The sequence below is a fragment of the Drosophila sulfurigaster genome, chromosome 3 (genome assembly GCF_023558435.1).
Source record: "Drosophila sulfurigaster albostrigata strain 15112-1811.04 chromosome 3, ASM2355843v2, whole genome shotgun sequence".
NCBI lineage: Eukaryota > Metazoa > Arthropoda > Insecta > Diptera > Drosophilidae > Drosophila > Drosophila sulfurigaster.
The window spans coordinates 854,495-868,203 of record NC_084883.1 but is presented as its reverse complement, the minus strand read 5'-3'; the positions used below and the strand labels follow the sequence as shown (position 1 = coordinate 868,203).

Here is a 13,709-nt window from a genome sequence, read left to right as displayed (position 1 = left end):
AAATGCATACGATTTCTAACGCTAGTATTTAACGCTATTCTCAGGCTAGACCATTTCCCAAGTCAATGGAAATGTAGTCTGTTGACAATATTCTCGAAAGTATTTGAAAAAATACTACTTAAGAGGATGTTGCCAATTTTGGACGAACTTGCCATCATTCCTGAATATCAATTCGGATTTAGAAGAGACCACAGCACCACTGAACAATGTCATAGGGTCATTAATGAAATTGTATATGCACTTGAGAACAAAAATACTGTACTGCTACGTTTCTTGATGTTCAACAAGCGTTTGATCGTGTTTGGCACAATAAACTGCTCTTCAAGATAAAGAATTGGCTACCTGCCCCATACTATCTTTTACTGAGATCCTACTTGTCGAAGAGATGCTTCTACGTTCAGCAGAGAAATGATACATCAACACTATTTCTCATAAACGCAGGCGTTCCTCAAGGGAGTGTACTAGGACCAGTCCTCTACACTTTATACACGGCAGATATGCCAACAAAACACAACTGCACCATTGCAACATATGCAGACGATACAGCCATTCTGGCAACAAGCTCTTCTCGAGACGAAGCATCTCAACTGTTGCAAAGTGAGCTGTGTCTGATTGAAGCCTGGTTTCTTCGCTGGAAAATTAAAATTAATTCCCTGAAGTCTGTCCAAATAACTTTTGCACTAAGACCAGGAAGATGCCCTAATGTAACACTTTACGGCTCAGCAATTCCAGAAGATACCTGTGTGAAGTATCTTGGCATGCATCTCGACCGCAGACTAACAAGGAAACCGCACTTAAAAGCGAAATGTCAATAACTCAAAATAAAAACACTGAAAATGTCCTGGTTACTAAGTAGAAAATCCGCGGTTACTTTGGAAAACAAAATTTTCCTCTACAAAGCCATTTTGAAGCCTGTTTGGACATAACATACGCTATTCAGCTCTGGGGAACAACTAGCAATGCAAATATTGAAATACTTCAGCGCTACCAATCAAAAACATTGCGACAAATTGTTAACGCTCCATTTTATGTAACCAATGAAAATATTCACAGAGATCTAAATATTCCAACTATAAAAGAAGAGATAAAGAAATATAGTAAGAAATATACAGATAGACTTCACAATCTTGTAAATAATTTAGCCCTAGGTCTTTTAGACAATAGCTCAACTGTTAGAAGTCTTAAAAGATTTCACATTCTTGATCTCCCTGAAAAAAATTAAACGAAAAAAAAAAATATATATATTCCAAGTGTTTATGTAAACTATTGAAATTTATTTCAACTTTTACCCCGAAGACTTAAACGTCTAATTGAAATGTTTCTTTGAATTTCACATGTTTTTATTGCGTTTTTACATTGTACAACTAATTACAGCCCTTTGATTTTATTTAATTATACATACTAAAATGTGAAACATACTAAAAACAAAAGCAAAAAAACTATTTACTTGCATATTGCCGTTTTAATATCAATATTACAAGTGAAAATTAAAAAAAAATTAAATTGGTCAGCAGTAATTTGTATGATTTCAAATCTAATTGAAACCTTGATTTTTTTTGTCTGTCTGCTGCCCTTAATTTAACATATTATATGTTTTTGAATCACTAATTATCAAAAAAAAAATTATATTATTATAAATAGTTTTAATTTGTGAGACCCATTGCGCTCCTTAGGGTCAAAAATCTTGCAGCGGGCAACGGCTTCGTGAGGACATCAGCCACCTGGTGTTCTGTGGGAATATATTAAATAAAATATAAAAAAAAATTTTAATTAAATGTGAATAAAATTTCGTGACAACAAAAGGAGCATACAAATATAATTGTGGAAATGTAGCATCAAACTGGATGCAAAAACAGTATATACATATGTTATCGCAACATCTCATCACTAATATATTAAATCAGTATATATTATATATCGAATATCGGTTGATGTTTGGCCTTACATGGTCTCACTTTTTCTTAATCTGAGCTGAGCAGCTAATTGAGCTCTGTTTTTTTACGCATTCAATATGCGGCTCCACTTTTGCCCTTGTTTACATTAGTGAACGTGTGAATGGCAAAAGACATGAATTAATCGCAGCGGCGTTGTAGCTTAAGAGATTTATTCATCTCTTACACCACAGCGAATAAATCGCAGCGGCAGCGGCGGGAATATATAATTATATTGCGTCTTATGATCGTATGTATGCATGCAGAGGTCTGCATGAATACAGTCAAAATAGCATTTGGTACTCTCACTCAAAGTTCTGACTGACTGAGTGAGACATTGTGTAAAACGGATTTGGCAAATGTGGTGAAGGCATGAGTAGAAAATTTACCGTATCCGAACGGCGAAGCAATGCAAGAATGAGTTTCGCCACCGAGTACTCGGCTAGTTGTGCGCCGCATTGGCGATGCCAAATTTTTTTGTGTGTTTGTTTTTATACCCGCTACCCATAGGATAGAAGTGTATTATAATTTTGTGCCGACAGGAAATGTATGTAACAGGTAGAGGGAAGCATCTCTGACCCTATGAAGTATATATATTTTTGATCAGCGTCAACAGCCGAGACGATCTAGCCATGTCCGTCTATCCGTTTGGGATATCCATCAAGTGGCCCAGCGATACCAAGCACGGGCTTGTTGACGCGCGGACAAAACAAAATAAATTTGTGAACAGCATGCATTAAACGAAAACCGCGAATAAATATTAAAAGACGCTGGACAGCTAATTAAATTAAATTAAAAATATGTTAGAATAAATGTATAATAGGATAAATAACAATTAAATACTCGATAAATAAGCTAATAATAAGGTTTTAAGCAAAGGAATAGATTTACTAGAGCAAACTACGTTATTGAGATTATTATAGTTCACACACAGAATACGGAAGGGATTATGGCAAGCAAAGTTAGTAGATCTACGTGAAATGAGAAGTGGAAGAAAATTCCTAGTGATCCTGACAGGAACTGCAAAACTAATTTGACTTAACAGCTCCAAAGAGTCTATTTCACCATTAATTAGTCTCTGTATAAAAACAGCACCTTGCATAGTTCTGCGGTCAGAAAGAGAAGGAAGGTTTAGTAATAATAGTCTACTGCGATATGGTGGTAATCTAATATTAGGATTCCAATTTAAACTACGAAGAGCAAATAATAAGAATTGTTTCTGCACCGATTCAATCCTATCTTTATAAACCCTATACTGGGGATTCCAGACAAGAGATCCGTACTCAAGGATAGGACGAACCAGTGAGACGTACAAAGTCTTAGTGATGTAGGGATCATTGAACTCTTTCGACCAGCGTTTTATAAATCCCAAAACACTCATGGCCCTATTTACAGCAGATAGAATATGTTTATCGAATTTTAGTTTTGGATCAAGCAGAACCCCTAAGTCATTCACACCTTCAATTCGCTCAAGAGGCGTATCATATAACATATAGTTATTTAACTGGGAAGAACCCCTACAAAAGGTCATAAGCTTACACTTATTGCAGTTGAGATGTAACATATTTACTCTGCACCAAGATTCTAAACGATTAAGATCACATTGTAACAGTGAGCTCGCAAGACTATCATTAAATGTCAGGCAAAGCTTAAGGTCATCGGCGTTCATAAGTACACGGGAATGCTCAATAACAGAAGGAAGATCATTTATGAACAAAGTGAACAATAGAGGACCCAAATGACTGCCCTGGGGCACACCAGAAGTGACTTGAACACATTTAGATACAAAACCCTTATAATAAACATTCTGAATTCTGTTGGAAAGGTATGAGGATATCCACTCAATTAGGCTATGAGGAAACCCTAAAACATTAAGCTTATACAGTAAAAGGTGATGATTAACAGAGTCAAAAGCCTTACTAAAATCGGTATAAATGACATCCGTTTGCATTTTATTCTCGAATCCTTTAATTACAACAGAAGAGAACTCCAATAAGTTAGTAGAAGTGGATCTAGACTTCACAAACCCATGTTGGTAAGGTGAAATTATAGACTTACACAGATGTTGCAGTTGAGAAGTTATAATTTTTTCAAATGCTTTCGGAATCGCAGACAATTTAGATATACCGCGATAATTTTTAACTATAGATTTGCTTCCTTTTTTTAGAATAGGTATAATGTATGATTTTTTCCAGATTTTAGGAAAAGAACATGAGTTAACGGATAATTCAAACAATTTAAAAAGCGGTTTACAGATACTACCAGCACAATACCTTAGCACACAACTAGGTACTCCATCCGGACCAGCCGAAAAAACAGGTTTTATAGCCAATAGTTCCGTTAAAATAGAGCTTTCAGTAATTAAAGGACCAAAAATACAATTAGATGAATTTAACTGATAAGGATAAGAAAAGGAATTTTGAGAACTTGGGACAGAATATGTCGTTTGGAAAAAGTCCGCAAATAAATCGGCAACATCATGACCATTAGATACTGTCATATTTTCCAAAGACATAAATGCTGGTGATGACGCGGATCTACGCTTCGAGTTAATGAAGTCGTAAAATCGCTTTGGATCACGCTGAAATCTTATTCTGCACCTACTCAAATAATTATTATAGCACTCATTGTTATGAGCGCGAAAAGCAGCTTGAGCAACAGAATAGCGGAGAAAATCAAAAGAAGAGGCAGTTCCCTTGAATTTTTTTGTAAAATCTCGACTTACGATTTTTTAAATTCGATAATTTCTTAGTAAACCATAAGGGTTTATCAGACAAATGTGGAATACTTGATGGAACACAAGCATCAAATAGCGAGTTTAAAGTAGAATAAAAAAATTCAACCGCTATATCCAAGTTTGTAGACAAAGAAATTTGGGACCAGTCAGTTTGAGATATAAGCAGAGCAAGTTTCTCAAAATCGGTTTTTCGAAAACAACGAGAAAGCTCACCACAACGTACACTCGACTCTGACGCAATAAATGGGAACTCCAACATAATTTCTAAAGTGGGATGGTAAGGGTCTTCAGGGGAAGATATAGGAGATATTCTCGATAGAGAACATGAATCTGGGTCTAAAACAAAAATAAGATCTAGAGACCTGTTTAAGCAATTTGGAATACCATTAATCTGAGACAATGATACCCCGAAGAGACTATCAATAAAAACATGGGATACAGAGGGGGGAAAATCCATTTATATTCTCGGCGGAATGCCATGACACCCCAGTTATATTAAAATCACCAAGGACAATAAAGTGATCCCGATCAGAAAGCATATTAGAAATGTCATTAATAATAACATATATAACAAGTAAGAAAGTTACAGTCGAGTGTGCTCGACTGTGAGATACCCGCTACCCATTTTTAATAAAGGCAAAATGTTGCGGTATCATTTTTCAAAATATACCGAAAATACTAAAAAATACTAAAAATATACCAAATGGTATGTTTGGTATATCAATATAGTACACCATTCAAAATATACCATAGACGGCACAATGTGCCAGATTGTCAGCCAAAGCAACTAAGACCCCTAGTAAGTAGGCGTTTTTGCCCATACAAAAGTATTTCTTTAATTACTTCCACAATTTTTATCTGATCGCAACCAAATTTTCAGAAATCATAACTACTATAGTAATTATTGTATATACCAAAATTCGGAACTCTAGCTTTAAAATTACGCTTGTTATTCGTTTTTTTTGATTTGCGGGGGCGGAAGTGGGCGTGGCAAAAATTTGAAACAAACTTGATCTGCGTGCAAACATAACAAATGCTGTCGAAAAAAAAATTATAGCTCTATCTCTTATAGTCTCTGAGATCTAGGTGTTCATACGGACGGACGGACAGACGGACAGACGGACAGACACACAGACGGACATGGCTATATCGTCTCGGCTGTTGACGCTGATCAAGGATATATATACTTTATAGGGTCGGAGATGCCTCCTTCTAGCTGTTACATACATTTCCTGCCGGCACAAAGTTATAATACCCTTCTACCCTATGGGTAGCGGGTATAAAAATAATATGCATTCAATACTAGCGGCGCCATCTATGTGTCAGACCGGGGACTTATCAGCGAACCTGTTAGAAAGAATGCAATCACTAACCATACAATACATATATGCTTCACTCAGAACAATTTTTTGTATCATCAAAAACAGTATTATTGCGACCCCAGTCGGCCGTGCGCTGCGATTCGAACACCGAGCCTCTTCGGCTCATTCGAAAATTCGAAGTTCTAACGCAGCGCGCAGCGTTGAGTTCAGTGGTGTCATTTTTTTTCTAAGCAAAAAAAGCTGGATCAGCGAAAATAAAAAGCTAAAAAAAGCGGAATACCAGAGAAAAAAGTTAGGAAAAAAGCTTATTTTTTATAAAGCAATGTGGTGAATGTTTTTCATTTATAAACCCTCAGTTCAATACGTAATATAAAAGATAATGGGTAATTCTCTGACAGATGTCACGTGCGACCATCTTTACAATGAAAAAAAAAAACATAAACTGAAACAATTTTAAAAATAAGTGAAGGTTATTCTTAAATCATTGGATTAGCACTATATTTAGAACTATGATTGATTTTAGGAACTTGTTCTGTTTTATGATAAAATCTATAAATTCGATCATTTTTTGGTTCGCGTACGAATTTGTTAATTTTTGCAATTATCAGAAAAGAAAGCAAAACACAAAAAAAAATTCCAAAACCATTCGCAGCTTGTAGACTTCCTTTGGCATTGTCAATTTGTTTTAGCGCAAGCGAATTTAACAATGTTAGTTATGCAAGTCGCTCCAATTTAGGTGCAAACTTTTGAGGGAAGTTATTCGATACAAGTAAATATCGATATTTTGTCGATAGAAATATATTTTATATTTAAATTCAATTTAAAAATCACTAAAATTTGAGTAACAGTAAACTAAAACAAAAGCTGCTTATATTTGGTCAAAAAGCCAGAATTCCCGCTGCCCGCTGTTTTCATATTTTTCCCGCAATCACACTACAAAAAAATCCAAATCTGACGGGAAAAAAGCGGAAGTGACACCACTGATAAGTACCGCCAATTTTAAATTTGCCGCAGACTACTCAAACGTGCATAGGTTTCGCCTCATATATACAAACAGATATACATATACACATACATAGAACAATACATTGACTCGATAGAGATGGAAAACGGAAAGAGAAACATAAAACCCTTTGACGGTGAAAAATACTATATCTGGAAATTTAGAGTGAGAAGTTTATTAGATGAAAATGATTTATTGAAAGTAATTGACCAAAAACAAGATGAAGTGACGGATGAAATTAAAAGGGCAGAGATAAGTGCAAAGAGTCTTATTATAGAATATTTAAGTGATTCATTTCTTACTTATGCCAACACTGGGGATACTGCTAAACAGATCTTTGAGAAGCTTGATGCAATATTCGAGAGAAAAAGCTTGGCATTACAAGTCTGCCTTCGAAAGCAATTATTAGCCTTAAAGCTAAAGGGTGATACTACGTTGCTAAACCATTTTAATGTGTTTGATGATCTTACAACTGAACTCATTGCATCAGGAGCTAAAATGGACGAGATGGATAAGGTTGCTCATTTACTCCTTACTATTCCGTCAAGCTATCATGAAGTCATCACAGAAATAGATACGCTCGATGAAAGTAAATTGACTCTTGCATTTGTTAAAACACGTCTTCTTGACCAAGAAATACATTTAAAAGGTGCCACTAAATATACGAATCTTAAAGTATTACGGGCTATTAACGACAATGAGACAAAGTTTAAATATAAAAATAAACAAATAGAGAAAAAAGGAAATAATCTTTGTAAACAAAATTTTAAATCAAAACTCAAATGTTTCCATTGTGGAAGATTAGGATACATGAAGAGAGACTGTTATCATTTTAAAAAACAGGGATGGAATCAGAACTTGGCAAAATAAAAATATAGACAGGGAGCAACAGGCGCAGATAGTAACAATAGTGCATATATGTAGAACAAAGTTTTCCATTTGTGATTCGAAATATAAATGAAAACAAGAGCGTAGTGAGGTAGAATGTATTATAGATTCAGGAGCTTCGGATCATATTATAAAAGATAAAGACATGTGCCGATAGAAATTGCAAAGCGTGGAGAAGGAGTAGTCCAACTCAGTAGTTCCGAAAGGAATATAACATTACAAAATGTGTTATATTGCCCAGACATCCCTCACAGCTTACACTCTGTTAAAAGAATGAAGGATGCTGTGATAACAGTCCAATTTACTCCAGACAGTATTAATGTCACCCAGACTGCTAATATGGTATTTGATGGTAAATGTAAGTATTTATTAAATTTATTTATTAAATTGAATGGTCGATTATGGCATGAAAGATTGGGAAATATAAGTGTAGGAAAGTTTTTAGAAATAAAACAAAATAACTTGTTTGAAGATAATAATCTTTTAAATAATATCGAATCAACCAATGAGCTATGTGAGGCTTGTATAAATGCAAGCAATTTAGATTGAAATTTGAAAAGTCTAAAAATAATAATGTGGTTTAATAAGAAGCATGTTTTAAGATACTTGAAAATATTTGGCTCGACTTAATAAAGTTCGAAAGCGAAAATTTGACGAAAAGTCAATAAAAACTACATTTTAAAATGTGGAGTCGAGGGAATTTATGTCAGCTTGAATAATAATTCATAATTAAAATAATGATTCTGAAAAAGAAGATTCGGATTTTCTAATGGTGAAAAGTAAGGAATGCAGTAAGTTATAATGGTGATAAATTAAAAAAAGATACAAATGATAATGCCATCAGTGAAAAAATTATTCCAAAGGTATCTGAGTTATTTCACAATATTATTTAAACTTCATTTCGAGTTGTCATTGAATCTAGATCTAAATGACAACTCGATATGAAGTTTATTTAAACTTCATTTCGAGTTGTCATTGAATCTAGATCTAAATGACAACTCGATATGAAGTTTAAATAATATTGAATAAAAGGGAGACTCACTCAGGAATATTTGACTGATTACGATGATGCACCGATTGCACGTATTTCAAGTTTTAGATTTCTTTTAGCAATTTCAAATCAATATAATTTATTTGAACATCATACAGGTGTAAAAACCGCATTCTTAAACGGAGCTTTAGAAGACGAAACTTATTTTAATGTTTCATGTGGATTGACTTATGTTAATGGCGACAAAGTTTGTAAGCTTAACAAGACCATTTATGGTCTTAAGCAGGCAGCAAGATGCTGGTTTCAGGTATTTGAAAATGTACTAAAGGAGATACTATTCTATTTGATTTTGATCTGGATATCTTTTTAAATTGTTCGAGAATTTAATTTTATGGAATATTATGCAACAAAAATCAGTTGCTTCATCAACCGAAACAGAATATATGGCTCTATTTGAGACTTTTCTCAAGTCACTAAAAAACAAAGTTTAAATGGAATTAAACGGTCAGATAGATATTTTCGAAGATAGTCAGGGTTGTATAAGTTTAGCGAATAATCCCACTTGCCATAAGAGAACAAAGTACATAGATATCAAATATCATTGAACTAAAGAATAAATTAAAAATTAACTAATTTGCATTTAGTATATTGTTACAGATTTTCAATTGGCAGATATATTAACGAAGCCATTACCAGCTGCAAGATACATCGCCTAAAGAAGAAAACTCGGAATAAATACATTTGGTGCCTTGAAGATTTAAATTGAATGTTCAGCAGAATAATAATGATTGATGATTTGAACTTAATTTAACATTTATTTAGAATAATCAAACAAAATTAATTTAAAATGAATATATCTAAGTTAAATCTTAATTGAAAGAAAAAAATGTGAATTTAAAATTAAATATGAATTTTAAATTATTTTAATTATTATCCATTATATAAAAATCTATATGACGAAACTGACTTGAATATCAATTTAAATTTGATTTATTCATACACATATATATATATATAGGTTTTACTGGATTTACTCTGTCATTGTTGTATCCAATTGTTATTCCCCAGATATAAAGTGAAGAGAATAAATAGAAGGGTTTGCACATCCAGATCGTTTCAAGTGAAACATTAATCGAATGCGTGTTCATTTATTTAATTGTTGGACTGGATAATAATACTTAATTGTATTATATTAATTATTTCAATAAATAATTATTTGTCATTTTAATTTTTTAACTTACATTTAATAAAAAGTATTTAAAAAAAGAACAAAATAAAAGCTTACAACATTTCTGAATTCTGGTCAGTTGGCTAGGAAAATATTATTATTTTTACACCGGTGTTGGCCTTGGGTTTCAACAAAAGGCAAATTTTGAATTCCGCGCAATTTGTTTCCTTGGTTTCGCTCAAGTCGATAACAACCAGCTGTTGACAACAACTATTGCTGTGTTGTTGTAGTTGGATTCATTGTTAAAATAAGTAATCAACATCAACGAAAATACACATTTAAAATAAAATGAAAAATTGGAATAAACATGCAAACAATCGGCCAAAAAATATATTAATAGTCTAATAATAAAAATATGAAGGATTATATTATCTTTAAAGTTCCTATAAAACAAATAGGAATGTGCTTGACTGTGAGATACTAGCTATTTATTTTTAATAAAACCATGTTATCTAAAATATACCAAAGACTGTATTTGACAAAAATATTGAAATAATAACCATCATTATTTTTATCTGATCGTAACAAATAATAAATAGATGTTCATACAGACGGGCGGAAGGACATATAGGAGGACACGGGTATATTGTTTCGACTGTTGACGCTAATCAAAAGAGAGATTCCTCCTGCTGCATGTTACATACAAGCAGAAATTTATAAATTATTAGTTTTTCGAATAATGTAATAATAATTTAATGACAATTGGGAAATCGATAATTAAATTAAATCTTATCTTTAAAGTTATTATGAGACTATTAATTAAATGATAATGTAAATGGAGTGGTTTATTTTGAATTATGGATTAGTTAATCACTGAACTGTTCGATAACTTTAAATGATTAATGATTTTGGATATGATTATTTTAGTCAGAATTCGAAATGAAAATTGAATAGAATTTAAAAAATGAAATTGGAACTCTTTATATCGATTATAAATTTAATATAAAATATGTCGATTTTAAGCGAAATACAAATTGCTGTTTAAATAATTGTGTAGTTTATTGAAGCCAAGCAAATGCATATGTATATGCATATGTATATGTATAATCAAAACATAAACTTAACACTTAATCCTGTTTGGAAAGATGCACCTTAGAACCACTTGGGCAGCGCATCATTGGGCAGATTCTTGTGATTGGGCAAAGCGGTGCATGGACGCTGCTGACGCCAGAACTCTTGACGCTTGTTGAGGAAGCAAACAGCTTCCTTGGCCAAGGCAGAGATGTTCTCGGTGTTGGTGTCCGCACGCACCAGATCCGGATGAAGTAGCAGCTTCTCGAGGTACTCCTTATCGACGCAGAGCTCCCCGAGCAGCTTGCGTGCATTGCGTCGCTCCAGATCCGCTTTCGTGGGCTTCTGGCGCACCATTTGTGGCCGGGCGCTGTTCGGTCCCTGTGACTTGGGCGTGTTGTCACCAGACTTGCGCGACTTGCTGCTCTTGGGAGGCGGCACAGTTGATCGTGCCTTGGTGCCAATCGTATTCTCGATGGCTTCCTGTGTCTTCTGCACGCCCAGGCGAAAGGAGGCGAGCTCCGGACGAGCACGCAGTCCGCGATGGAAGAACATCAGACTCTGCTCGAACTGACCGAGATAGTAGAGGGACTCCGCCTTCTGGTAGATGGCCCGAATGTTATTCTTATCCTCGGCCAAAGCGGTTTCGGCATCCTGCAAAGCTTTCGATGCCTCACCCAAGAGAAGATAGCACTTGCTGCGCGAGATTAGCGCATTGATGTCCGTGTTGTTCAGTTCCAGGGCCTGCAAGATATCAAATAAATAAATCATGTATTAGAGAAGGAATACAGAGAATGTTTAGTTGGGTGGAGAGAAGGAGCAATGGAACCTTGCAGAAGAACTGTATCGCATTCTCGGGATTTGCATTCTTGATCTCCTTCAATCCCAGCGCTATGATCGAACTTATGTCCGCCTCGTCGGGAATGAGCAACGCCTCGTTGCGATCCTGTTTCTGCTTGATCTGCAGACTCTGCTTGATGTCAAAGGTGCCGGCACTGACAGCCGCTGCCCGATCCTTGTCCGTGTAGAAATCAACAAAGTTCTCCTTCGGCTTCTTCTTCTTCAACATCTGCTCCTCGATGCGTTTGCGAGCAGCTCGCAGCTCTGCCTCGATGCGATTGCCACGCTTCGAGCCACCGGCGTCCATATCATCCGGGTGCTTGCTGGAGCGGCGTGCGCCTCGCTCTGTGGAGGATTTGCCACCCGCGCCATAGGAGTCGCGACGCTCCCAAATCGGTGGCTTATGTGACACCCGGCCACGGCCCTTTGACCTCTTGTTTGACTCGTCCAAATCCTCTTCGTCGGCATTGTTACCAGTGCGTATAAAGCTCTGCAGGAGCTCCTGCTCCTTATCGACAGCTAGAATATTGTTCAACACGCTGGTGGACATTGCGACTCAAGTTGTGCTGCGAATTTTCGTCAATCGAAGCGAGTGTGAAAAATTCACACCTTCGCTGACAGTTGCAAACAAACGGTAATTGATTTGCCATTTGTCGCTGTTGCTTGGAAACTGTGAGGACCTCGAAATGGGTTAACAATCGATAACAAATAACAAATAACAATAGCACGTGGCAGGTGGCACGACTTGGTCGAGGAAGGGAGACAACAAGGTGCTGACATTGAAATAGTTGCTCAACTGACACTTGGATTGCATCAAAAGTTAAGTTTAGGGATGAGGATCCCAACCTCAGTTGGTATTCCACAACTGCAACCTAAAGTCAATGTTACGTTAGTTGCTTTCCTAAACCTTAGAATAATAGTAATAATAAAAATAGTCAAATTATAAAAGTAAGAAATATAATTTAAGTTTTTTTCACTCTTTAAAGTATAAAAAATAATAATAATAATGTTTAATGTAAGAAATACTGATAAAGTAATGTAGTTAAACTTACAGCATTAAGGTCTTTTTAATCATTGGTTCCTTTAGAAATTTAACTTAAAGAGCTAACCTTGAAAGATAAGGTAACAGTAATAAAATAAATAAATAATAAATGTAAGAAATATAATTTAAATCCCATCCAGTCAAATGCATTTAAGGTATTCAATATCACTCATTCCCGCTACATTTAAAACCTTCCGTCCTTAACAATTCATAGTCACCCTCAAACTGTACGCAGCCAGAAGCTTTTGCAAAGCTCCAACAATTAGCGCCATCTAGTGTTCATTTCCGAGCAGAGACCGTTGCATTTTGAATAACATTGTTGCCATTGCTCATCAGTTCTGAATTGTTTCACGTTAATTTTCAACATCGTGTGTGAATGCTAATTGAAGTTGCATTATTTACCTGATTGTAGCCAGTTAAAGCCTTGTAATACTCTCGCACTTTCATGTGATTATTGCTTTGATCACATAGCAGCTTAATATTCGTTTCGATTTCCTCGAGCGTGTCAACTTTTTGCTTTTTTCGAGGCATTGCAACTATTAATATTTATTATGTTTTATAACTAATTAGAGTTCTTTATAGTTTTTTTTATTACTTCACTGCACTAATTGCTATGTGTTTTATATGACACATTTGTTATGTGTTCTTTTGAACATATTTATAGCCGAAACATTTTTCTTTCGCCGTGTGCTCAGTTCGCTCGTCAATTGGTAACT

The 13,709-nt window shown here is 35.1% G+C and overlaps 1 protein-coding gene across 2 annotated transcripts; it reads right to left on the bottom strand.

The window, feature by feature from the left end:
- Nucleotides 1-11,081: 11,081 nt before the first annotated feature.
- LOC133845317 (outer dynein arm-docking complex subunit 4) lies at nucleotides 11,082-13,709 on the bottom strand. 2 transcript variants are annotated; one of them, XM_062279748.1, is made up of 2 exons: nucleotides 13,396-13,709; nucleotides 11,082-11,855 (listed from the first exon to the last, which is right to left on the bottom strand). In XM_062279748.1, the coding sequence occupies exons 1-2, from the start codon at nucleotides 13,522-13,524 to the stop codon at nucleotides 11,193-11,195; spliced, it is 792 nt and encodes a 263-aa protein (XP_062135732.1). In that variant the 5' UTR covers nucleotides 13,525-13,709; the 3' UTR covers nucleotides 11,082-11,192. The 2 variants fall into 2 exon arrangements, with proteins under 2 accessions (XP_062135732.1, XP_062135731.1); XM_062279747.1 differs by lacking the exon at nucleotides 13,396-13,709 and adding an exon at nucleotides 11,941-12,825.

Excerpts from the sequence above, each read along its gene's own strand:
- LOC133845317 (XM_062279747.1), bottom strand. The coding sequence starts at position 12,501 with ATGTCCACCAGCGTGTTGAACAATATTCTAGCTGTCGATAAGGAGCAG. Across the intron at positions 11,856-11,940 it reads CGATACAGTTCTTCTGCAAG|GCCCTGGAACTGAACAACAC; the intron begins GTTCCATTGCTC and ends GATATCTTGCAG.